Source organism: Rhinolophus sinicus, chromosome 12, assembly GCF_057876585.1.
Source record: "Rhinolophus sinicus isolate RSI-liver-muscle chromosome 12, RSI-T2T, whole genome shotgun sequence".
Classification (NCBI taxonomy): domain Eukaryota; kingdom Metazoa; phylum Chordata; class Mammalia; order Chiroptera; family Rhinolophidae; genus Rhinolophus; species Rhinolophus sinicus.
Window position 1 is genome coordinate 56,653,340 of NC_142512.1, and position 26,051 is coordinate 56,679,390.

Genomic DNA, 26,051 nt, shown 5'->3' on the forward strand with positions numbered 1-26,051 from the left:
CAGTGACGCTTCTAGAACTGATGGACACACAGGACTGACCGTGAAACCACCGCTCAAGTGAGGCTTCAGGACCTTCCAGAATTAGAATTTCAAGCACCCGATTTCTAGAACAGACTCTCCCACAGGCAGCTTTCTTAGGCAGGCTGAGGGGGCTGGCGCCAGAATCTCTAATCCACCTCGGGATGGTGAGTGCCAGCCCAGTGCGAAGGCAGTCAGGTCTGTCCCTCCTGACCCAGGAAATCCTACGCCAGTTCACCCAGGAAATGCTCCAAGAAGAGAGGAAGGGGGGGAAGCCATGTGCATGAGGATGTCATGAGAGAGGTACCCGAGGTCAAGGGTGAAAAGTCAGCAACAGCCAGAACAGCCGACCAGGGATGAAGGCACAAAGGTGCAAGGTGCTGTGGGTTTCTAGAATGGAGACAGATACCCTCCAGCCATCAACAGGAGACCGTGAAAGGAGAGCTGCGGGGCCTGTGAGGAGACGCCGGATGCCGAGGGAGCCCCACAAGGATGCAGGGGCGTACATGAGCTTACTTCCTGATTTAACATTGCCTCTAATGTTGCTGTTGATCTTTCAATTAAAAAAATTATAAAAATGTGCTATGTACAGAGACATAAACACTGTTTAGATACAAAGCACATGTTTGCGTCGAACAATGAAAGATGGAAGCTGGCAACCCACAGGGTGGACGCTGGTCTGGACATCAGGAGGACCCCACCGCCCCCCACGGCCACGTGAGATGCCCCGCCATTGCCCCCAAGGAATGAAGTGCAAAATCACGCCCGGCTTAGTGCCCAGGTGCCTGGACAGCTAATGGGGCGAGGGGGCAAGCCAGAGAGGGAGGCCAGTCAGCCACAGGGCTTGGCTCTGCCGTGAGGTGCTGCCTTGACTACGTGCTACATATACGGACAGTGAGCCTGTTCCAGCTATTCCAGGCTGGGGGCCCACACTCCCGTCGGGTTGTTGGACTCTCCCCTGGCCTCTCTGGAACCACATGCCAACCCTCCTCCCACCCCCACCATAGCCCAAGCAATTCAAGTGGGATTTGGATGGCCACCAGAAGTCCTGGCTCATGCCACAGACCAGGCTCAAGGACCCTCTGGCTGGAGACACAAGACACAGCCACAGAGAAAGCCACAGGTCCACGGGCTCCCAAGATGTCCCTGGGCACAAGCTATAACACGTGCGCCTTTTGTTGTCAACTCAGCAGGTCAGAGAGCCCGAACATTTGACAATTTCTTATAAAGGACAACGCCATGTCTGAACACACGACAGTGCATGAAACAGCCTCTTATGGCTCAGACATCATTTGCCCAATTGCTAAAATTTTCAGTTACACAAACATAAGGATGACAGCGCCCTGACCCCAGGGTACAGGTGCCGGTGAAGCCAGCGCCTCCACGATCCCCCCCACTCCTCACGCCCCCACAGGACTTTCTGTAGCATCTCTGGGAAAGCGGTAGTGTGGCTGGGAAGTCACGGGACATGGACCACGGGGCCTGACCCCACGTCTCCCGTGTGAGTCAATGTCTCTCTCTTCTGGCATGGTCTTGTTTCTCCAAAGCTGGTTTAAAAAACAATGCCCTACTAAAAGAGTCCATTTTAACTGACGCTTCTTTGCATTTAGCTGGGGAAGCTCACCTCTGCTGCCCAGAAGGGCAGAACACGGCTCAGATGTGGCAGACCGCGTGCGCAGGGAGCTCACCTGCTGCTCGAACAACAGCGTGTTCAGGGCCTGCCTGCAAGGCAGGATCATCATGGGGAAGCCCACGGCCACCGACATCATGAAGCCCGCTTGGATCGTCTGGGTCACCAGGTTGGACGGGAAGTGCGTCAGCACGTTGCCGGCGATTTTGTCGGTGAAGCTCACATAGCCAAAGAACCCCACCTGCGGGGGACAGAGCAGAGGGCGTGCGGTGGGCCTGCAGCCCCGCACAGCAGACTCCCAGCTCACAAACGTCCTCCTGGCTGAGAAGGGTAAACACCTAAAGGGGAGGGGCCCACATGGCTTCTCATGAGGACAACAGGGCACCAAGATAACGGCGCTCCTGCGAGAAGAGGAGGGAGGCAGAGTGCCCACGAGCCCTCACGCAGAGGGCCAGGTCTTAATGTGGTTTGAAACCCGAACCAGGGCGCCATGGGGGGAACCATGTCTCATGGATGGGGATGCCCTGGTGGCAGCGATCTGCTCCGACCAGTCATAAACAGGACAAGAGCTGAAACCACGTAGCTCAGGAAAACCAGCCACAACCTTCATGTGTTTATAATGTGATGTGCAGTGTAATGAAACAGCAAACCGGAGCATCATGGAGACTACGGGGAGGGGGTGTGACAGCGACCCCGTGAGCTGTCACTCACAGTGGGCTGGAGCTTCAGGTCCTTCCCTCCCCACTGCTCTCACTTCTGCACATGCAGGGACACGCCCCTTTCAATAGCGGATTAGCTGACAGAGGCCCCAGGCAGCGCCATCTGGGAGCTCCTCCTGGGACAGGAGGCATGGCAGCCCTCGGGCGGAAGCAGCTCACAGGGCGGCCCTGTACTGGAGCTGTGGAGCGGGTCTGCCCAGGGCCACCGGGCTCTGGGATGGGACAGGAGCAGAGGGCAGGCCTGCAGTGGAGTCAAGAGCCAGTCTGTGCCAGGGACTGTAGGGAGCTGCAGGGAGGTGATGGCACGCTGGGCACTGCCACGGGTGACAGCGGGGAGGACGGGAGGGCGCCCAGGGTCCTACCATGACGTAGAAGGTGGTGACCACGTTGAGGGAGGAGGCGAATATGGAGCTCATAGTTTTCACGGACGGCTCATCCAGGCTGTCGTAGGTGGGCAGAACCTGGCTGTGAATACAGGCGACTTCACAAAGCCGATCCCAGAGAAAGACACGCCCTCCCGGCTGCCAGCTCCCAGGTCCTCTGCCCAGAGTCCGGCACCTCTCTTCCTACCATGTAACTCAGAGCCGCGGCCAAGATTTCCCAACACAGGGGAAGGGTACGTGCTCAGAGCCCTCCCCAACCTGCTCCCTGTAAACATGCGACAAGTGCCGCCCAGCGAAAGGCCATTTGTCCCATGGAAGCAGGAGCGTGGCCGCTCCAGGAGGGCTGGGCTGGGCTGCGGCAGGGCTGGGCTGCAGCAGAGCTGCCGTGCTTGCAGGGAAAGCAGGAAGCGGTTCGGGGCACCGCTGTCAAGAGTCTGGAAATGTAAACAAACATGGGCAGGCCTGGAAGCCCGCCCATCTGTGCGCCTCAGTGCAGGCACTCAGAGCCACGGGGAGGGAGACAGCAGAGCGGCTTCTGTCCCACGGCCCGGGCCAGGCGTGCAGTGCTATGGAGAAGAAGGGATGGATGTGTCCACATGAGCTCTCTTGAGAGAGGCAGAAAGGGGCGGAGGAGACGAGGAGGAGGTGTGGGTGCAGCCCCGGGAGGAGGGAGCTGTGCTGGGGGCGTCCAGACAAGAAGGTAAAGGGTGACACTTTGCACTGGGGGTGAAAGATGGAGAGGTGGTCCCAGCGGGGCTCAGACACGGCCCCAAGGCAGCCGTGGCCAGCGGTCACAGTCACTCTGTGCGCAGCCCGGCACAGCCCCAAGGCACTGGGAGGGGGTGTGTCAGGACAGAAAGTCATCAGTAATAAACAGAGAAGCACAGTATTCTGATGAGCCAAACCCTAAAACCGCCTTTAAAAAGTGAAATGGAAACGGAGAGGACCCGCTAACTTTACCACAGAGCAAACAAGCAAACAAGTGGGGAGACCTGGCTGGCAGAAGCTGACGCCCATTACCCCACTCGTCACGCTGTCACATCAGGCCACCCCGTGGGCAGGGATGGCCTGAGGACCAGGAGGCCACAGGCCCGTGCCGCCCAGGAACATGGCAGAGGACCTGTGGGGTAACGGCACCGACGTCTTGCTGACCGGCTCCTCAGGCTGGAACAGGGTCCACACCAGGGAGCCCCACGTGGCAGCAGTCAGGTCAGGACTGGGGCTCCCCTCCCCCAGCCACATGCTTGGGGAGGGGCCCCTGCCCAGGGAGCTGTGGGTAGTGGAGACGGCACTACGCATAGACAATCGTGGAAAAGCCAAGGCGCCTCCAATTCTGCCCGAGCCCCGGGGACCCCTGATGGCGGGAGCCAGAGACCCCACGGCCCAGCATTCGCAGGCCACCTCACTAAGCTGGCCCCATGACTCAGTTTACCTGAGTTAAACGTAGCCTCCTCCATGTAGCCCCCGGGCACTATCCTGCCCGACTGCACGGACCCGGCCCATCAGTGCCTGGCACACCCTTGAGTCCTCGGGGCCAGAGCCTGGTGTTTCTGCACCACCAGCACGGAGTGACCACGAAAGGAGACCAGAAAGGCCACAGAGCGATGGCAAACCAGGGGCCTGGCCGTCCCTGCAACAAGGAGGCCGGCCAGTCATGCAGACGGGGGCCGGCAGGAGCCCCCACCCACCTTCCTGGCACTCCGTGCAGACGCTGGGGGAGGGAAGTGCTCCGTCTCTGCCCTCGGACGGGGAGGGCAGTGGATAGGCCATGCCGAACTCCGAGGACCCCTCACCGCTGCTTACTGCGGGGACGTGTCGTATCTACAGACAGATGCCCTTTGTGAGCCGCAGACAACAAGTGCTCACAACCCTTCCAGAACCTATGATCTGACCTAAGAACCAAATGCAACTACGTGGCCACCACCAAAATAGAATTGACCACAGGTTTCTTTTTTAAAAGGCAAACTCAAGACAGAAAGGACAACTAGTAACCAGGTGCCTGGTGAGAGAAAGTACCTTCTGTCACTGAGTGTGTAAAGGGGACACTGGACAGCAAGAGCTGCCCAGACAGATGAGACAAGGGGATACCGGTCTGGCCTCGCATTGGGCGTGAACACAGCAGGATGAACGCATTTCCATCACACTGGTTTACAACTGGCACAGCCATGCCCACCAGCGTGACGGGGGCCTGTCCTGTCAGCCCCTGCACACCTGCGGGCTCTCCCGCCAGTACCAGGCTGACGCCTCTCAAGCCCGTTACCGTCCAGGGCGGGCACGAGTCACTGGCTCGTGTCACTGGTAAGGAAAGCGGTGTTGCTGGAATGACGGAAACAGCCCGATTCGCACTCCCAGAGCTTGACGTGCCAGGGAGAAGGCCTGCGTGCTCACACACGCACACACACGCCCCCAGAGCATCCCAGCAGCAGCCTGAAGTTGGTGTTTGTGCAACTGCCTTTTAAATATTCTCACACAGACAGCTAACTTCTGGCAAAAGGCTCGGGACTGTGGATCAGATGGTTTGGGTTGTTTCGAGCTCCCCACAGCCAGCTCTTCTCGTTGGGGATTTGGCACACTGGGTGCTCTCACCAGCAGTGCCAGCAACATATCTTGAGAATAAAGTCAATTTCTCTACATAAAATATACATAAACGCAGAGGGGAAAAGGTCACAACTGAACAAGACATGACTCTTCGGTAGCCTGCACTGTCCAATTAAAGAAAATAGGTGAAAGCCCCTCGTCCAGCACCGTTCCCCCACCCACCTCGGGGCCTCCAGGACAAGGCAGTACTTACGATTGACAAGCGAAGGACATGCCAAAGATGGGGATGCAGCGGAAGATGCCCTTCCAGCGGATGTAGCTGACCTGCTGCAGCCACTGTGCCCTGAAGAGGCCATGTTTGAGCGAGGACAGCACAATCTGTGTGAGGGGAGAAAGAGGCACTCGGGGACCAGTCAGCAAGCACAGGCAGGGCCCTGCCGGGCTGCCGCGGGGGGCGGGAGGCAGGACAGCGTGCAGTGCTTTGCACCCCACATCTCGCCCACGTGCTGCCAACGGGGGGCTGGGAGTCCCACAGCTTCCCAGTTCGTGCCCTCTGCTGGGCCACAAGCTGGCCATGCTGCCATGAGGGGCACTGGCTGCAGAGCCTGCCTGGCCCTCCGGGACAGCTGCCTGCACAGGGGCCGCTTAGTGCAGACAGTAAGCAGTGAGGCCCACCCACCGTGCCCATCCATTGCCTCAGGTGACAGTATGGTCCCCCAAACTGGGTAGGTCCTTCCCCAGCCCTGCACGGACATGTTTTAAAAGATAAACCCACAAGGACAGGATGTCCGGAGAACAGTGGGTCACGGTCCCAGACTGGCACTCACGGCTCAGGGACACCGGGAAAGCCCCCGCCCCGTACTCGGTCTTCTAAGGAAAACCAACTGCAGAGACCTCCAGGTTCCATCCCCCAGGAATGATCATTTCTGACCCTGCCAGTGAACAGGCATGCAGGGGCCCAGGTCCTGGGCTCTGCTGATCGGCCGCCACGCTTAGTGCTCGGTAGGAACTAAATGTTCTGAGCACCAGCTGCACACTGGACCTCCTATCTAGTGGCTCAGACATGCTCACTGAGAAAACCACGTCCCCCGTGACCACAGACCCACATAAAGCTCTTCCCTTCACCTTCACTTCCCAGGGAACGAGCTTCGGGCCCCGGCCCTGCCTGGAGCCTGCATCCACCGGGGCTCGTGGGCACAATTCTCACATCACCTCCCGGCTCTTAGCTCCGCTCTCGCCAGCCCCGGAGCAGCGAGGCTGACACTCACCACGAACATGAACATGGTGTAGAAGAGCAGGGCCATGGCGCTGAAGGACTGGATGGAGGCCATCATGTTGCGCTGCAGGCTCAGCGGGAGCACGATGCACAGGGACACGGCGAAGAGCAGGAGCATGCGGAAGGTGCCAGTGACCTGGGCACAGAGCACGGGGCTGGGCAGGCGCCACCCAGAAGCCCCTGTGCTTCCAGCCCAAGGCCCAGTCCTGGTCCCCGGGCCACAGCGTGGGGCTCAGCTGGCCCTCCTGCTCACGCAGGTCTGAGACGGGGGCTCTCAGGGGTGTCACACAAGTTTCCCGACACACTGAGAGGGTCCTTACCTGAAACCCAAACAGCCGAGCAAAGAAGGTGGACCCCAAGTCGCCAATGACAACATAGAAGGCAATGCAGGTCCCCAGCATCAGCCCGATCATGCTGCAAAGAAGGAAGTCGTGGTTCCCATGGTGTTTCACAGGAGTCGGGCTCACCACGGCTGCGGCCGGGCCCTCAGCTGAGGACCAGGCTTGGGCTGCGCTCAGGGTCCTGGGGAGGGGACGCCAAGCCCGGTCCCCGCCAGACCACTGCTGGCACGTGACGACCCAAAGGCCAAGCTGAATGAAAGACGCGACTCCACACGTTCAAGTTTACAGGACCTGAGCATGTTCTGCGGGGCTGCTGTTTTACTTGGAATGAAGAGTGAATAACACGAAACTCTCCTTTATGGGCTTTTACATTCTTCTCTCCGTAAGAAGTTCTGAAAGTCCTCTCAGGTGCCACAAAAGTACACTGTGATGTCGGACAAGTCACAGGACAACCAAAGGCTTTCAGAAAGGGCTGCGCCTCTGAGTTTACAAGTCCCAAATTTTGAAGCCTAAAAGGGCAATCTCCCAGCAATTTATCGTCTCATAAAATTTTACTCCAAAGGGAGATAAATATGACATTTCCAACTTAATGCTTCCTTTATGCAACAGTATTCGGGGATCCGGTGTGTAAGTGTCAGGAACCTTATAGAAAGGTTAGCTATGACCGAGGGAGTGCGATTTTGCTGTGCTCCGGGTTTTCTACTTTTGCATTTTCCTTCGTAAGACGTAAATAAGGCTTTAACCTTGATGCTATTCATTTTAAGGGTACAATAAATTGAACTTTCAAATATTTAGTAACATCAGAAAAACATTGTAAGCTATAAACAAATCCACATCTGAAACATATCATTTATTTTGTAACAATCGCCAAGTTTCTCTTCAGCTACAGGTGAGGGAGAGCAGAGAATCACGAGGCAAAGGGGCACCGCCTACCTGGTCTCCACCAGCATCTTTCCGGCTTTTCCATAGGCGTGAAACGCTAGTGCGAGAGAAAAGAGGGAATGCTCAATCCAACAACATGAGAAGCAAGCACATCAGTAAAAAACATTTCTGAGAAAAGCTGTGAAGGGCAGTTTGACAAAAAGCTGTTGGCCTGGAGTTTCACGGGCGGGCGTAAGGGGAATATATTTTTATTTTGGTCCTGTGATTTTTTTCCAGATCCACAATTGACAAATGAAAACCACATAAAACAAGAACAAAGCAAAGGAAGACAAAGGTTGTTTTTTTTTCATTCAGAAAAAAAAAGAAAAGAGAAGAAAAACATCCCTGCAAAGTAACCATTTCCCACCCAGTAGAGCAACCATGAGGAGGCCCGCCTGGAGTGAAGGTGCCCTGCCTGCGGGCCTGGGCTGGCTAGGGACGGGGCTGAGAGGTGCCCAGGAGGCCCAGTCAGCTGCAGCCCCAGCCCAGCGCACCCAGTTTTCACAGCCCGCACCGGAGGGCCTGGCTAAGGGCATGTATGTTCACTCTGTGGTTTTAGAACATTGAGACAATGCTTTCTAGTATGGCACTTTGAGATGGGAGGGGACAAGCACTCTCGAGCCTGCCCCCTTTCAAGGTCGACACTGAAGGAGCCTCACAGGTAACCAGTGCACCTCACACACCTGACACGTCCCATAGCGGTGAGGAGCCGCCTGTCCCTCGTTCCCAACCACAGAATTGCTTCGAGTTGATTCAACAAGGCCCCTCCAGGACCTAACAGTGGCCCAGTACCCCTACGTCCCCCACGGTCCAGCAGGATGAGAGCAGAGGGACATCCTGTCTCCCAGGAGCAACCAGAACGGGGTGAGTGTGACAGGATGGCCCCAGCTTCCGGCCCCGTGTTCCTCCCTCACCCAGGCCAGGACCTTATGGGGAGATTCGGAGAGCAGGATGCCCATAGGCCAACGGTATGACTGAGTCCAAAAAGCACCTGTCGTTACTTTCAAATCACTTAGGAAGAGGCACGGATGCCAACAGCAAGAAAGCCTGGCATCGGCCCGGCTGCACCGGCGAAAGCGGCAAGGCGAAGGCTTCCGCTGCAGGCCCCCCAGCCTCCCCAGCTACCTGAGCTCTGGGCAGAGACTCACTCCTCAGGGGCATCTAACAAGGCCCGTTTCCACCACGGAGGAACCTGAACCTGGCACACATCTTTGCACGGGATGCTGACCCAGGGCAAGTGAGAACCTCAAAAACGAAGAACTCCAGAGCAGGCAACAGCCCAAGGCCATGCGATCACCAAAAGGAAAGCCTCCAGGCCTTCTGGTGCCAACGCCAGGCAGCACTGCCCAGACACAACAAAAAACCGAGTGTCCTGAACGTGGACGTGGCAAGCTCCTAGCCATCTCAGTCCTTCATCTTCTCCAAAAGGAAGCTCAGCCCCTAAACATATTCTAAATGCTCAGGGCACCTGCCAGGGAAAGTTCCAGGGCACACCGGCATCCTAGACAGAGGAAACGGAAGGGGCTCTACAAAGTCAGAGGACCAAGTTGGGAGGCAGCACTTCTTCACCCAGAAAGATGCAACTGGTTCCCAGAATGACATCCTAAGGGAGCAGCCTCCAAGGTGTGGCCCATGCTGAGAGGGGCCTGGTGCTCCAGCCCCCGTGTTCTCCCCCTTTCTTTCACAGAAGCCAGCCCCCCCCCCACACACACACACACCCACACACCATGTCAGGTGTCAATCCCTCAGCAGCCTCTAATCCTCAGTCTCAAACACAAAGGTCTGGCAGCCTCCTACCCCTTAGCCTCCTACCTGGGGTGGCTCTGGGAGGGCAAGGGGCCCTGGTCTGTCTCCTGCCCCTCTAGGGTGGAACCACAGCACCAGACCAGCCCCCCCAAGGCTGGGTGGCATCTGTGGGAAAGGACTTTCTGAGCCAGTGCACCTGGAAATGGACCAAAGGCTCCGAGGGCAGGTCTTCCTGCCCAGCCATGACGAGTACTCTGCAGCTAACTGGCCAGGCCATATGGGGACAAGGGGCCGCATGGGGACAAAGGGCCAGTGGTCTCAACAGTGCTCTGGCTGAGTGCAGAGCTGGGACCAGTGTCTCAGAAACGGCTCTCCAGTCTTTTCTGGGGGAGGCCGGGCAGCAGCCTCCCTGGGCCCCGAGACACTGGGTCAGCTTCTCCTGGGCCACAGCCTGACCCGCAGCTCCGAGGCTGCTATGAAGCAGAGCTGACTCTGAACCCACCTCATTCTGAGCAGGACCCCAGCTTCACTCCCATCTCTCCACCCACCGTCCAAAGCCTCCTGCTTGCCGACATCCAGCGGCAGCAGCAGAAATGGGGTGCATGCAGCAAACCCTGCTGCTCAAGTTGGGAGGGTGGCCTCAACCAGCCATTCCCAGAGCCAGGCCTTGGATGGCATTTGACTCCCCACTGCCACATGCACAAGGGACAGTGAACATGTGTTGGGTAAACGCAGGGTGGGAGGGTGTATAGCCCCCCGGGTGTGAGAAAGCTTGCTTTTATGGCCTTCATTTCCCTAGCCAAGCAGCCACGTGTGCCGGTCACACATCCCAGGACAGGTGGGAAAGCTGCTGTGGACGGGCCTCTGCAGGCCCCACCCTGCCCAGGACTGTGGGTGGGCAGGCGGGCACAGGCCTGACAGGCTAGATGCCGTGCCAGGAGTGCTGCTGATCACACGTGAGGGTGCAGAGGTGAGGGCCACACTGTCAACAGCGCGGGCTCTGGGGCGTGGGGCGCTGAAGGCTCCTGACTCGCTGGTACTTCTGTGCATCTTCAGAAAACAGGGTTTAGAAAAGTCTACGTGAAGCAGGGCACGCAGGGCAAGGGAGAAGCAGGTGCGAAGAGAACGAAATTCACAGAAGTAGCCCAGAAGCAGCAAACAAAATACCACAAACACAAACACCACCAAGAAAAAAACCCGCCGGTGCTGTGATTCCCCAAACAGGCAAAGTCCAGTCTGCAGCAGATGCCACATGCTGTGACCACACACTGACCACACCCTGTGACTGCCAAGGGCTAAGCGACTTAGATGGGCTAGCTCAAGCTCTGCTTGCTGCTCCGGACACTTCCACACCATCTGGCACTGTCCCCAGGTCTGGACGGAGGCCGTCTGTCCATCTCCTTGCCCCCACAGCTGGCCGATGCCCAAGGACCCAGCAGATGACACGCGCCACGGGATCTGATGACCCAGGCTGTCTGTCCTGGCCTGCGGCACCCGGATGCAGCAGGCTCTCCTCTCAGGCCACCCTCTATGGCACAGCGCAAGCTCTCGGTGGCGTCCCTTACCCAGGAGAAAGGGACGACAGGGGAAATGGCGCAGCAATAGCAGGAACCGGCCCAGGGCTGCTGACCCACGGGGTAGGGAGATTCTCAGCTCTTCCCGTCTCAGCTCCTTTCCAAGCGCTGGGTCCCTCCATTTCTGAGAGACGGGCCAAGACCAAGCCAGGACAAAAGGTGGCTAATGCTCAGCCTGGCCCCGGGGACTCTGTGGAAGCCATCTTGTTTGGTAGCAGACACAGCGGAAGACCACTGGTGGTTTCGAACCTCTTTGCTTCTAGCAGTAAGAAGTGGGCTGCGGTCACCCCAACCAGTTAAAAGTGGGAGCCCCAGGCAGCCACGTGGAAGGGTGTCCACGGGCAGCTTTCTTTCAGTCTTCCACATGTGGCCAAACTGGTTTGCCTTCTCAGGGACTTTCTAAGAATAACAGACAGGCAGCTGTCAAAACCCAGGGCCTCCCTAATCTCGGGTCACCTGCCCTCTTTCAGGCGCAGCCAAGCATATCCTGGGGCGTCGGCCACAGGAATTCTACTGTATAGAGACCCTCAGTGGGGTAAATAGGGTCACCCCCAAGAACCTGGCCATACAGATGAAGGGGCGGCCCTGGCACACATTTCATCCCAAGCTAAATGAGCTCTCACCATGGGTCAAAGTTAGCCAGTAAATTTCACTTCGTCCGGTGACTCCAACAAGAGTCTGACAGCACCATTCTCATCACAGAGGAAGAAGGAAGCACCCTTCAGTCCTGAGGTCAGAACAAACGCTAGTGTCTCAGTGCCAATGCAAAGTGGACACGCTGGAAGGAAGCAGAGGCGGTGCTGCCAAAGGCCCACACGTGGCTCCTGCAGACGTCTCTGTTTTCTTTGGCCCCTGGAACTCTGCACACCATCTCCCCTCGCTGTGACAGCTGTGAGCTGAGGGCCAGGGAAGGCCTCCTCGGGAGGACCCAGCATCCCGGCCACACACTGGCTGGGGGGTCAAGTGCTTTCATCCGGGGGCCAGGAATTTTCCCCAGACACGCACACACCGGCTCCTGAGACATGCATTTGCTATTTCAACACCCACACTGAACTTTCCAAGAACAAAATGCAGGGCCGCAGGTTCCGCAGAAACAATGTGGTCTTCACAGGGCAGCCCGAGGGCAGCAGGAAAGTGAGGACCTGACCCCAGAGCCAAGCTGCCAGAATATTCCAAATTGAAAGGAAACACAAAGCACAGCCTTCTCCCCCTCCACCGGAATCAAAGGAAGAAAGAAAACTAAAGGAAATAAAACTGCAACCAGTAGCATCAGGGAACAGAGAACACCACTGGGCAGACGGGTGAGTTGAGCCTGGCGACAGGCCTGCCCAGGGACAGTGTCTTCTGTGACATTAGGGGTGGGGGAGGTAGAGCAAGGCCCTGTTGGGCAGCTCTGGGATTCAGGAGGGACAGACAATAAGCAAGTCCGCAGAGGGCTGGGTCTGCTGGTTCTGCCTGAATGTGGAGGGAGACTCTCTCTCGGGTGTATTTGCTTAAAGGACAACAAGGGCAGGAGGGAAACTTCACCTCAGACCCTTCCTATCACCTCAGTTTTGAAGCATGTGATTATAGTAACCATTTTTAAGAATTGCACTAAATTTTAAAATAAGGAAAAGAATTGCTGTTCAAGGAACTCTGTAAAAATAGTGGAAGAAAAGTGAATAAATAAAGGAGTAAGGGCCCCACCCCCGGACCAGAGCACTGCGCTTCTTACGAAGGTGCTCAGTGGGGTCCAGCCACCACTCCGAGAGCCAGCGTCTCACCCAGGCCGGCGTAAGTCCTCCGTTTGCTCAGGCTGGCGGATTTCACCAAGAACATACAGGACTGGTGCGTCATCCAAGAGCAGAAAACCAAGAGCAGGGCCCCCAGGACGATGCCACACTGAAAGGTAAAAGAAAAAGAGACATTAACAAGGTAAAACTGTCCTGCTATATGTACCTCACATTGACCAGCATGTCCGTGGTTTCCAAACCACCCCCTCCACTTCCCCGGCCTCAGCACTGACAGGGACCATTTCCCTGGATGGCGGCCACACGCTTTGTCCAGGGACCTAAGATGTGTGCGTGATGCTAAAAGAACACCAGGTTCCGTTTCCTTCCTGGCCACTCTGAGAGTCTTAATGAACAGCTAGCTGGTGTCTCCCCAGTTCTCTGCACACCCCTACGGTGTACCACCTTCTACCACGTGGATCAACAACTATGAGTGGTGAAGATATTCTGGAAGGAAAAGATTAACAATGACATTTACACCTTTCTTGTAAGTTAAACAGATACTTACCATCTGACCCAGCAATTGCACTCTAGGTATTTAGCCAAGAGAAATGAAAACATGTGTTCACGCAGAAACCTGAATGCGAATGTTTATAGCAAGTTTATCCATAATCCAAAAACTGAAGAAACAACCCAAATGTCCTGCTCGTATCTACTAGAGCTGAACGTACACAAAGCCTAAGATACTGCTCTTTACTCGGAGGGAAATACCCCACAGAAATGCAGACACAGAGTCAGAGGCCGTGCGTGTGCGTTCACGGGGCCCCAGGGAGGAAACACCAAATGTGCCCAGCAGAGGCAAAAGAATGAATAAATTGTGCTATGTCCACAAACTGGAAGCCTAGCCAGACATTAAAATGAACATACAACATAATTCCATTCCCATGAAGCTGAAAAACAGGCAACACTGATCTCTGGTGTGGGCAGTGCACAGGTGGACCCTTCAGTGATTAGAGGGGTGCGGGCGCGGTTATGCTCCTTGGTGTGGGAGCTATTAATAGTTACATGTGTTGGCTCACTGTATGAAAATTCATCAAGAGAACAGCTAAAACGTGCACTTTTCTGTCTGCACATTATACTTCAATGAAATGTGAAGTTTTTTTAACAGTACCAGAATTACTGAAACCAAACAAACAAACAAAAAAAGCCCCAAAACCAAACATTTTTAAGTGACTTGGCTGCCAGACACTAACATTACACATGCCAAGTCGCCCGCTTGCCTCCTGCTGTGCTCTGGCCGGGGCCTTCCCTCAGAGGAGAAGACGCTGAGCCGACAGGAGCACAGCCCTCCTAACTCTGCCAGGCCCTGGGGACGGTGAACATCTCCAGGTCCTGACTTCTATGCGGACTTCCACCACTGAGCTACGAGCTCTTCCTGAGCAAGTCAGTCTGGCCCATGTTTAAATGCCCTGGCAGGGGCCTGTGCCCACCACATGGAAGACACTCAGAGTCTGTGGACAGCCAAATCTCCTGGACCCCAAAGTGTATTTCTCAGGTGTCTACACAGAGCCCTGCCACAGTGGCACATCCCACGCAGGCATGAAGGCTGGCAGCACGGGCCTTGCAGATGCACCACCAGCCAACTCTGCGACCCAGGGTGCAGCTCTGTGCCAGGCAAGTCGCAGTGCACTCTGGGACACGAAGTCCTTCCAAAAACACCCAGAGCTGGCCACCCACGCTGGCATTCACAATGCCCAGATACAGATGTTGCCCCAGGGGCGCAAGAAGCCGCCAGCTCAGCTTCCTACAACTGCCTGCGGGGCCTCCATCCTTCTGCCAACATGCTCATCAGCCAAGTGAGAGCAACAACTCACAAGGGAACCCTAAACGCATTCTCACCCAGACAGGCTGCAGCTCTCCAGGTGGAGAATCGAAATCTCCAGGTTGAAAAAAATTGTTTTTTTGCTATTTTTATCCAAAAGATGCTAAATATGAAAAATGCAAAGTGTCTGTTAATCTAAAATTAAACTACTGGTGACCATTTTCAGTTCCAAAATATCCATCTATTTCTCATTTTTCTGCCCATTTGGTTTCATCACACAAGACTCGACTGACCTGACAGCCACCTGCCGTTCCCGTGTCCCACCCCTCCGACCCCTCAGGCAAGCCAGCTCTCTAGCGGGCAGCTCGCGCCCCCGTGGGGCTGGGGGAGCAACTCCACCCTTGGCACACAGGAAGCTGAGAAGGGAATTGTTAGGAAATAAGTTACCCAATTTGATGATTCCATCAACCAACAACCTCCGTTTCCTAAAGTACCAAATGCCTGTTTATTTGTGGATTATTTAAACAGAAGCCAAACGAATCCACGCCTCAGAAATGATGACTTCCTTTCCTGTGGTATTTAATGTTGGCATGATACCAATTTTTTAATACTTCAGATTTTTTCAATTGAGGTAATATTTGCACATCGCAAAATGCAAAGATCTTAAGTGTACAGCCTGGCAAACTCTGTAATCACTTTGTAAGCAGCGCCCCGATCTAGTTCCAAGGCCTGGGGGACCTGCCTGAGTGTGTGCTTCTGCAGGCAAGGGCAGTAGGCTCTGAGTTTTTAAAAAATGACAATAAAGTAACAGACTCCTCGGGTCACTGTCCATTGTGGGGAGATCGTTTTGCTCTGCTCCACTTTGCGCTTCCGTCTAAGTCACGATATAATTGCGTGGAACTGGCTGACAGCGCCGAGACTGCGTGAGCTTCTCATCTCTTGGATTCCTCCTGCAGACCCCGAGGCGGGGGGCCGCGGAGCCGCCTCCACCCGCCCTGGATCCACCCGACCGGGTGAGCAGCGGGCCGGGAGCGAGGTGAGCCCGGAGCAGCGAGGGCGCCGCCCACTGCCCGCTGGACTCACCTGTTTGAAGCAGAAGGGCATGGTGAGTACACTGACCCCTACGATGCTGTTCACTATGTTCATGATCAGCCCCCAGTTGGAGGCGGCGGCCGCGGTCATAGCGCGGGGTCTGGGGCCCGGGAGTCCGGGTGCGAGGCGCCTGGTCGACAGCGGGACGGTCGGCTGCCTGGAGGAGGCGGCCTCGCGGGAAGACGGCGGGGGCGGTCAACCTCCAGACCCCGCCAGGCCCCGCGGCCTCCTCAAGGCATCGTCCCCCGTTCACTCCCGCCGGCCGCCTCCGCTTCCCTGTGCCCAAACCCGGAAGAGCTGCCAGGTGCCAACCAGGCACTCCTCAGCCTAGCATCGCGGCCGCCCCGCACGGACACTTCCGCCTTCCGTGAGTTCCTCTGCCCGGAAGTGACGGCACGAGGGCGGGGCCTGCGGGGGCGGGGTAGGGCCTGGCAGGGAGGGGCGGGGCTCGGCGTCAGCTAGGCAGGGAGGGGCGGGGCTAGGAGGGTCGGGAACCAATGAGAGGGGCGGGGCGCTCTCTTACAGGGCTACTGCACCCCATCTTGCAGGGCTGGAGAGCTAGGGACTCCCCCTGCAGAGCCCCCATCAGGAAGGGCAGTGGGGGCAGGAAGGAAAGGGTGTCGCCGCGCCGTCCGGAGAGGAGCGGGGTTTCAGGGAAGGCAACCCTAGAGCATACACATTTATTTACAAAAACATTGGCTGGCCCAGTTTGGCCCAAGGCCCAAAGGCTGTGGACCCCTGTTCTACATTGTCACCAACAACTGGTATCATCAATTTGGCCAATCCAGGGAATAGACTGGAATTTCATTGTGGTTTTAATTTGTTCTCCGTAATTACAAATGGCGTAAATCTGCTTGTATTTGTATTGTCCATTCCCATTTCCTCTGTGAAACGCTCATTCATTCTTGCCCGTTGTTCTAATTAGCTGTTTGTGTCTTGTTTGTACACATTTTGAGTTCTTTCTATGTGCTTGATGACTAACCCTGTGTCCCTCAGTTTGGGTTTGTCTGACGTCTCTCCTCACTCTATTCGTTTTTCATTCTGTCCTAAGAAATCACCTCAAACTTCGCTTAACCAACAGTTGGCAGAACTCAGTTCCTTCTGGCGGTAGGACCAAGGCCCCCGTTTTCTTGCCAATTGTAAACTGAGGGCCATTTCCAGCTTCTAGAGGCCACTGTGTTCCCTGGCACATGGCCTCCTCCCCCACCTGTAACACCAGCAACGCAGGGGAGGGCGTCAACTCCTCACATCGCACCTCAGGAACCCAGCCGGCAAAGTTCTCCAATTTTAAGGGTTCGTGTGATTCAATTGAACCCATCCAGATAATCCAGGATCACTCCCCAACTCAAGGTCTGTAACCTTAATCACAACTGCAAAGGCCCTTTGGCCCCATCAGGTAGCATGTTCACAGGCTCTGGGGATTAAGGGGGGCACATCTTTGGGGAGGGCGTTATTCTGCCTCCCATAATCATGATGACAGTCATGTTACGTTTCTTCAGCAGAAATATCACAGAAGCGATGCATGTTTTCACTGAATCCTGTCAGGTGCTGCTCGATTTTGGTTTGTCCCATTACCAATGATTTGTCTTTGTCACTTGACTGGATAGGCTTCTCCACTGTCAAGTTACTTCTTTCTCCTTTGTAATGGATGAGTGCTCTGTGGGGAGGTACTTTGAAACTAAATATCCCAGTCCTTGTCAAACTTTCAATTTATTAATTCATTTGTATCAGTGTGGCTTGCGGTTTCCTCTGTTATTCAATGGGTGTAATCTATTACTGTCATTATTTGTTTTGATGCTCCAATTGTCCACGATTGGGACGGTGAGAGCCCCTTCAGCGGGCGCCTGTGTCCTTTGATGTGTCTCCTTGGTTCTCTGAGCACTTCCTTGCTTTCTTGATTCACAAGATGTTACAGGCTCGTCTTGTACTTTTCCTGGATTCAGTCATTTTTCCAAGGAGCCCTGGCTTCTTCTGGTGGACAATGGTAATAGAAACCAAGATCTGGGCCCCAGGTGTGTGCACAGCTGTTGGGGTGCCACTGACCCTGGGTCTCGTGATGGACAGAGCTGGAAGACACATGTGCGTGTACACACACTCACATCTACATTTCTTCCTAAGTCTATCTATATATACCGAAAGCCATGAATACACACCAACACCCCCAAATAGTCCTGGGGGTCCAGGGCCAGACCGTTCATCCTGCTGTCCTTCCCTTCATAATCTCTAACTCCCCAGCTGGTGCTCAAAAGCAGCTGGGCCAGGGGCTTTCCCAGAGCCCAGGCTATTGGTGACCCCTAGTGGCTCAGGTTTTGGGAGGAAGTCAGGAGGGCTGCTCATGGTCACCTGGGGTGGGCGTGGGGGGCTTTACACTTGTCACCCCTGCCTCCAGAGGCTTCTGGCTAGACCTGGGCAGACATGAGAACATCCATTGGAAAAAGCACAGACCTACCATCCAGTCCTCCAGTGCCCCCACCCAGCCCTGAGTCCCTGGGAACTGTGAAGGTGAGAATCCTGGAAGGCAGATAGGCGCTGTCCAGTCCAGAGGCCAGGCCAGCCCTGAGGGAGACCAGTGGACAGCTGGACCAAGGGTAGGACCAGGCCCCCCCCACACCCAGCGGCTCAGAAGGCCTGCCAAGCTCCAGGTCGTTCAGATCAGAGGCCCCAGTGCCCATAAGCCATCCAGAAGGGTCCTATAGAGGGGTGAACGGGAAATCAGGAAGTGGAAAGGGAACCAGGCCCTGCCTGGTCGAGGAAGCACAGCCTTTGATGATGGAACCTCCAGGGCTCTCATCTCCAGGAGCAAATTCTAGAACTAGAGGGCACCTGGGACCTGGGGTGTCTGCCTCCATTCACAGCTCCCATGTTCTTTGGTGCTTTCTAGCTGGCACCACTCCCTCCCCATGTCCTGGTGGCCTCTGTCCCCAGGACAATGTTTGCTGTGGTTGGGGGTCAGAGGCCACAATGACTCTCACTAGCCCTGGTGACTAGGGAGAGGTGGCCCCTCCAGACTGCTGAGGGGCCTGAGGCCATCGTTCCAGGTGTCTCCCCCAGGTTATCATGAGAGGAGAGAAGGTGGCACAGAGGGGCAGGCCTGGTCAGGACAGAGCCAAAGATCTGGGGGTTCCCACCTGCCTCACTCCCCACCACCCTTCTCAGCAGGGGTTCACTGCCCATCTGACCATGGATTCAACAAGATTTCCTGATAGACGGGCGGAGGGGCACGGGACCCAGGGAAGAAACTGCCTTCCCCATCAGGGATTCTTAGCACTTCCTGTTTCCACCATGACGGCTGTGATGCTCTCCTCACCAGGTGCCCCCACCTGGCCGCCTCACAGTCTGCTCACCACAAGGTCAGATATCTCCACTTCTGCTCAGACCTTCCCACGCAGAGTAGGCCAGGCCCTCCCAGGGCCCTGCACCATAGCCCCCACCACCTGCTCCACTCCAGCCACACTCCTGCTGGTGGCCCCCCCCTAGGCCTTCCCACTGGCTGTCCCCTCTGCTTGGAGTGCTCTTTCCCATCCTTCACGCCTCTGTCCCCACCTTACCTCTCTAGGAGGCCACTCTGTCGTCCTATTGAAAATGGCACACTGCTGTTCACCTGAAATTAATATAAAAATTTTTTTTAAATGAAAAAAAAAAAAAAAGAGGCACCAACCCTCCCTCCCAATCCACCCCCTTGCCTGGGGTCCTCTTATAGTACTTACCACCTTCTAACACACTCTTTGTTACTATTTTTATGTCGCCTGCTTCTTGGCCATCTCACCTACGAAAAGGCCAGCTCTGTAGCATTTGCCGAGGAAGGAATGAGCCATGAACACCAGGGACGGCGGCCGTGGTGAGAGAAGGCACCTCCAGCCCCAGGCTGTCACCACCAAGGAGCAAACCTCTGGTGTTTAAGCCACTGTTGTTTGGGTTTCCTGACAGCAATCCCTAACTGCTACCCTCTCCACTTCAGATGGGGAAACTGAGGCTCACAGAGGCGAAGGCTCGAGGCCACATAACTCCCAAGTGGACGCAGGGCATTGTGGCTCCAAAGCCATGCACTTCAGGACCACTCGCCTCTGACCCCTGAGCTGAGCTGAGGGGGGCGGCATCTTCCCTCTGATGGTGGGTTCCTCACGGTGCCTGGGGACTGGCCCCTGAGGACACTGTAGGCCACTTTAGGGGAAAGAGGACATAATCAACACTGTTACAGACCCGACCCCAGGCTGGCCTGCGCACAAGCTTCGGGGGCCTCGTGTGGCCCTCTGTAGACCTGGTTCCCACCAGGGCCTCCCCTTTCCCTGGTCTGAATGGGGAGCCCTCGGCCAGGTCCTAGCCAACAGCCAGTCCCCAGGCCCAGCAGGGAGGGGCTTGGGTATGGCCAGGCTGAGCTGCAGGGACAGTGTGACCTTTGTGATGTCCCAGCTCAGACAAAAGCTGCAGATTACAATCATGGCCACCAGGAGGAAACTGCCCCTGAACCTCATTATCATCTTATAATTAGAGGGGCAGCTGAGAATTCAACAAGATAGAAAATCTGCTTTCACCTACATTTCTTTCCCTTTTCTAAAAATTCCAGACACGAGGGGAGAGCTGCCTGGACACAGAGGTGCAGAGTCGCGTGTCTGGACACAGGGAGCTGTGTGCACAGGCCCAGGTGCCCTCCCCACAGCCTCAGCACAGCGGGTTCCCATGGCAGGACCCCGCAAAACCGGCAGGAAGTCTCCCTTCCCCTTGGGGCTGGAGACAGAGGGGACACGGGGGCAGCAGAGGCCACCTCTGAGCACGTCTTCCATCTGGCTTCATTCTCCTGACACACCAAGCAGGTCAGGAACTGGCACTTGACAGCCAGGTGGCCCCATGGCCACCTTCTGTCCAGCTCAGCCTGGCAGTTTGGGGTGAAGCTGAGGCTGAGACCCCAGCACATACAGCCCACCCTGCTCCCTGCCCCAAAGACCCTCTGCAGGACAGGCCAGGGAGGGGCACAGGGCAGCACCCCTGCTCCCCAGGCGGCAGCGGTGAGATGGCTTTTAGAGTGAGTGGGAACAGGCCACTTCACCCTGCAGAAGGAAGAGAGCAGTAATGGTGGCCTCAGTCAAGCAAATGCAGCCTGCAGTGGTGGGGAAGGGCCTGGGAGCCCCCACCTACCTTCCTCTCTAGCCCTTCAGTGGGCCCCAGGACAGGCTCTCCCCCAAGGCAGCAGCCCAGGATGCAGAGGTGTCACCTGTCTCCCCTAAGAGGCATGACCCAAACAGGGTTTGTCCAGACACCAGGGAAGGCTGTGAGTCCCAGGGGATAGGACAACCCTGGAAAGTGATTAGAGGGTCCCCTGGTGTGGGAGCGTCCCTGTCTGGGGAAGTCTTTCCCTCGCCCTCAGTATCAGAACACCAGAGCTCCTCCAGGTGGCCCCAGCAGGCCCTGGTGGTAAATTACTGACTTATCTTTGCCAGGTTTGGAGACAGAGCTAGGATGGGGGCGGGGGAGGGAGACACAGCTGGGAGTCCCAGGACACAGTTGGGCTATATCCAGACGCCCCCATCCAGCAGCTGCAGCCCCCAGGCTCCCTGCACGGGTGCCCCTCAGTGGGGCAGGGCAGCAGGCCTGGGGGAGGTATGCAGGAATGCGACATGCCTGGGCGGGGTAGAGCTTCTGAGGGCCTCCCCAGCTGTGCGGAGGCCCAGCAGATGGAGCCTGAGTAATTAGAGCCAGTGACAGCCGAGGGGTGATGGAGATGGGAGCGCAGATGGGAGTTACGAGACAGGCTCTCCCTGGGGACCCAGGCCCCTCTGCTCCCCAGGTGGAGGGCTGGAGCTGGGCCTGGGGGATGGGGTCCCAGGCAGAAGGTTGCAGGGGGCCAGGGGCAGGACCCAAAGGGTGTGGAATCCTCAAGTCCCCTCACATAACGTGTGGTGGGGAACAGTGCCTGCCTCTGACAGGTGCTGGAGGACCCCCGCCCGCATGAAGGCAGCCTGTTGTCATCTCTTTCAGGGGAGCTGCTGCTGAGGGGACCACAGTCTCCACCAAAGTTCAAGTCGTGTCCCCTCCTTCCAGCCAGTCTTCATCTGAGCCTCAGTTTCCTTACCTGAATATATAGCGCTGACCGTACCCCTTCCCTCAGCCACGGCAGTAAATGAAGTGAGGCCTACCAAGGGCCTAGTACACAGCAGGTGCTTAATCAATGAGGACCACCACCCCCCTCCTGCTTCCAGCACTCCCACCCCTTCCTCTGGAAGTGGCCACCTTGGGCCCTGCCACCACCTCTGTTGGTGAAAGACTGGGGACGGAGGGAGGTGGTCACAGTACCTGCTGTGTCAGGTATCATAGAGGCAGGTGAAGCAGGCCACTTGTGGGAAGCGCAGGTATGTGTGGGACGTGGGCACCGTCCCTGCCAGCTGCTGCTACTGTTGTGGTTCGGGTGCCCAGACAAACACGGATGAAGACAACACGGGCGAGCTCATGACATTCCAGGCCCATGGGGTGGTAAGCCCTGAGCCCAGAAACCCATTGCATAGCCGGGCCCATCAGGGGTTGGGGGCTAATGACAAGGGCCACCAGACATGGATTCCTGACCCAGGCTCCTCCAGCTGTCCCCACTCTCCTGATGTGGAGGGAAGGAGGGTGTTGCCGGGAGAGAGGCCCCCCTGCTCCACACTCAGCAGGAGGGGGGCGGCCACTGGTCAGGTGGGTGGGTAGAGGGTTCAAAGGGCACAACAGCTGCTGGACACCCTCAGTCACACCTCGGTCCAGCCCCTCCTGGACTCAGCATCCCTGGGGTGGAGACACGTAGAGATGGTGGGGGCCTGTAGGGGAGGCCCAAGTAGGGGAGCATCTCTGGTCCCACTCTCTGAGGAAGGCAGTTACAGGACAGAGCGGCAGGAAGCTTCCCCCACCCTTCCTGGGGCCTCCAGTCCCCAGTGGGGGTCTTGAAAGGGACCCTTTGTGTGGTAAGCTCCTCCCTGGAGGCTGACCACAAGATCACCTCGATTTCCCAGCTGACAGAGAACTGAACGCACCACGGTTGGCGGCTTTGGGGGGAGAGTCACCAAACAGAGTTCCTGAAAGGTGCCCGTCCCACCTTCCTGACACTCCCCCCCACCCCATCATCTGCAGGACTCGCTACACAATCTATTGGGCCAAATGCAAGTGAGAATTCGGGCCCCTTGTTCAAAAGGCAGGGAAAATGCCATGGAAGGTGTGAAAACATGAAGTTTTTCCTTTTCTTCCATGGTCTCGTGATTTGCTATGGTGTTTTTTATTTGCTATTTAATGTCATTCTAAGTAAAGAAAACTTTAAGTTTTTAGCATGTATTTTACCATAGTTTTTCTTTATATTATGCAATGTGAGTTTGAGATGCAAAGAGACGCAGAATCACCAATGTCACACATTCGCTCTGTCTTGTGTGACGTACTAACAGAACGGCACAACCCTCCCCCACTCCTCACCCCACCACACACACACACAAAATTAACTCACCTGCTGCTACTTGGTTTCTTCATCCTCATCTGGCAAACTGATGAGCAGGAAGGGCCGGAAAGAGAAGGGGAGAAGGGGCGGGCCCGTCCTTCCTTCTTCTTCCCTTCGTCATTCTTAATGTCAGCGGTTGGCCAATGTAGGAATGGATCGCAAGCAAGAGGGTTCCCTGGTCACCTAGCCATTGCCTCCTTCATGCATTTGAAGGGATTTCTGGCTCGGCACGCCCAGCCCTGGCTGCTTCCTCCTGTGAACACACTTGGCTTGCGCTCACTTTGGGACCTGCTGACCTCCCTCACGTGGTGGATTCCACTCACGGAGCTCTCGGGTTCTATGTGTGCATGGGGTGACACAGAATGCTGGGGACACGCTCAGTGCACTGTCGACTGTCCTCAGGCCCACACTCCATTGTCCCACTCGCAAAACACAAGTGAAACTACAAAATTATTTGATTTCAAGACAGTGTTAAACCACGGGCCCTTCTGGGCATTGGGCCCGTGCGGCTGCGTAGTCCATGCAGCCACCCTCTTCCTTGGCAGACTTTTTCTAAAATGACGATGCAGCTCCAGGGTAGGGAGAGTGGCTGCGAGAAGAGGGGCCTGGGATTGGGGGAGGGGAGGAAGGGGCTCCTGGTGGAAAGTCCCATAGAGTTGGGTATTGGGGTGCCTCAGCTGGTCAGTGGGCCCTGCCCCATCCTATCAGGTCCCCCACCCCTGGTGGAAAGCCACAGCCACTCCAAAACACAGGCTTTCACAACTGTCCCCTTCCCTCACGGCCTGGGCAGGAGGCCGGTCACAGCAGCTCTGCAGCCTTGGGCTGCCTACGGTGTTCTCCAGTCTCCTTGAGCCACCACGTTTCCTGGCCTCTGCCCAACAGGTCCTTTCTCCCTAGCTATCGAAGCTCCAGTCTCCTCCTCCTGGAAGCTTCTCTGTCCCTCTCCTTCCCCCCAATGGATTCTACGTGCCCTGCTCACGTGCCCCCAGGTCCGCTGGAGTCACATGTTGTCGCTGCCCCCACACTAGGGCTAATGCAAAGTCTCGTGTGCTGTTGTGGCCTGGGTGGCTAGCACCAGTCAGTGCACTATACAGGAAGGGGGGCGGGGCGGGGCAGTAGTGCGCTTGAATGGACAGGGAGATGGTAGGTGCTGGAAGAATGGGTGAATGAATGAATGAGTGAATGAATGAACAGGTGGTTGGATGGGTAAGTGGATAATGGGTAGATGGACGGACAAGTGAATGGAAGAAGTTGGTGGTAGGTGTGTGGGTGGGTGGGTGGGAACATATGAGTAGGTAGATGGACATATAGGTGAATAAATGTAGCTATGGATGGATGGATGGATAAATGGGTGGGTTGGTGCGTATGACCTGGGTTATCATCCCCTCTGGGTAGAACCTCAAGCCCCAACCCTGTTAGTTTCATCTCGGTGGGTCTTCTATCAGCCAAAGTCAGTTTTTGGTGATAAAAGCAGCACTGTTCTTGCCATCGCACAGGATGAGGCTGGGAAGACAATGGGATCTCAATGGATGGCTGGAAATGGGGTTTTGGGGGCCTCCTGTGGGGGTGATAAGCAGGCACAGCCTGGCCAGGACGCCTGGTCAGCCATAACACGCAGACTCTACTTGTCCCTCCCCTGGTGACTCGTGAGGAGTCCACACCCAGAGCCAGGCAGAGGCCACTGGCCAAAGTCTGGCTCATATATACACATGCCATGGCTGCCAGGTAGGCTGAGCCCAGGACCTCCATGTGGGGGAAGGGACCACCCCCTGTGGGGCTCCTCGCTCAGTTAAGGACCGTGCATGGCCCCTGCCAGTCTCCAGCACAGAGCCCAGTGCTCAGGGGTGGGGTCTGCTGGGAGGCAGTCTGCCCTGTGAGTGCCCCCCAGGGTGCCAGTTTGCCCCTCCCCACCTAGTGGGGAGCCCAGGTGGTCAGGGCCAGGACCACCCTCCTAGAGACATCCACAGGGCCTGGGTTGAGGGACTTAATACATGCGCTTGCTTGCCCTCCAGCTAAGTGGTCAGTGCATCTGGGGCCCCTGGGGTGACCCCTGGGCATTGGTGGAGACAGGTGAAGGGAGGTGTCCAGCCTGCAGTTAGCAGTAGTGTCACCTCAGCACACCGAGTATGTGACAAAAAGCACACAGCACCTGTGGGGGACGCGAAGTTAGACCCATGGTCCCAGGTCCCCAGAATTCTCTTTGGGAGAGGGAGCACCTGGCAGAGGTAGGGACGAGGCGGGGGCCATGTGACATTGAACTGTATTCGCACGGAATGTCCACTAAAAGTTTTCCAAATATGCTCTAGACTACTTTATAAAAGATTGAGAGCTCATCGATTGTACACAAAAGATTTTGGTTAATTCAGGAGGTGGCTGCTAAGGCCTCCAACTGCCCCTCCCCCAGAGGACCCAGTGAGAGAGGCACCAGCACCCCTTGTCCCCAGGTGTGCAAGGAGGGCTCAGCTATAGCATCAGGGAAGAGCTCTGTTTGAGAAACAAAAGCCGACTTAACGCATAAAGAACCCAATTATCTCGGGCCCTCCCATTGCACGGGGCGCAGCCCTTCTGTCCAGATGCAGTACCTTGAGCCTTCTCCCCATGGTCCCAGGACACCACTCCTCACCAGTGCAGGTGAGAAGGGATGTGGCCCAGGTGGAACCACATCCTGGAAGGTCAGGAAACACAATGACCTTCTTCCCCGTTTCAGAGGCGAGGTTGGCTCAGGCCCAGTCAGACCCAGTCCCTGAAAGTGGCCGAGAGCAGGAATTCCCTGGGGAGGAATGTCCTCCAGCCAGGGCCTGGACCCTGGGACAGAGGCAGCCCTGCAGAGGC

At 56.3% G+C, this 26,051-nt stretch overlaps 1 protein-coding gene across 7 annotated transcripts in view; it reads right to left on the reverse strand.

Annotated features, from left to right (window-relative positions):
* SLC38A10 (solute carrier family 38 member 10) overlaps nt 1–16,138 on the reverse strand; it is a 38,872-nt gene extending 22,734 nt beyond the window's left edge. For 4 of the 7 annotated variants that reach the window (XM_074320349.2, XM_074320348.2, XM_074320345.2 and 1 more), the window contains exons 1-8: nt 15,761–16,138; nt 12,910–13,027; nt 7,839–7,884; nt 6,885–6,978; nt 6,557–6,700; nt 5,542–5,666; nt 2,730–2,832; nt 1,707–1,889 (exon numbers count right to left, since the gene is read on the reverse strand). In XM_074320349.2, coding sequence (XP_074176450.2) covers nt 1,707–1,889; nt 2,730–2,832; nt 5,542–5,666; nt 6,557–6,700; nt 6,885–6,978; nt 7,839–7,884; nt 12,910–13,027; nt 15,761–15,859 — 912 coding nt within the window. In that variant the 5' untranslated portion in view covers nt 15,860–16,138. The remainder of the gene's footprint in view (nt 1–1,706; nt 1,890–2,729; nt 2,833–5,541; nt 5,667–6,556; nt 6,701–6,884; nt 6,979–7,838; nt 7,885–12,909; nt 13,028–15,760) is intronic. The other 3 variants (XM_074320350.2, XM_074320344.2, XM_074320346.2) reach the window with 2 other exon arrangements.
* Nucleotides 16,139–26,051: the final 9,913 nt, after the last annotated feature.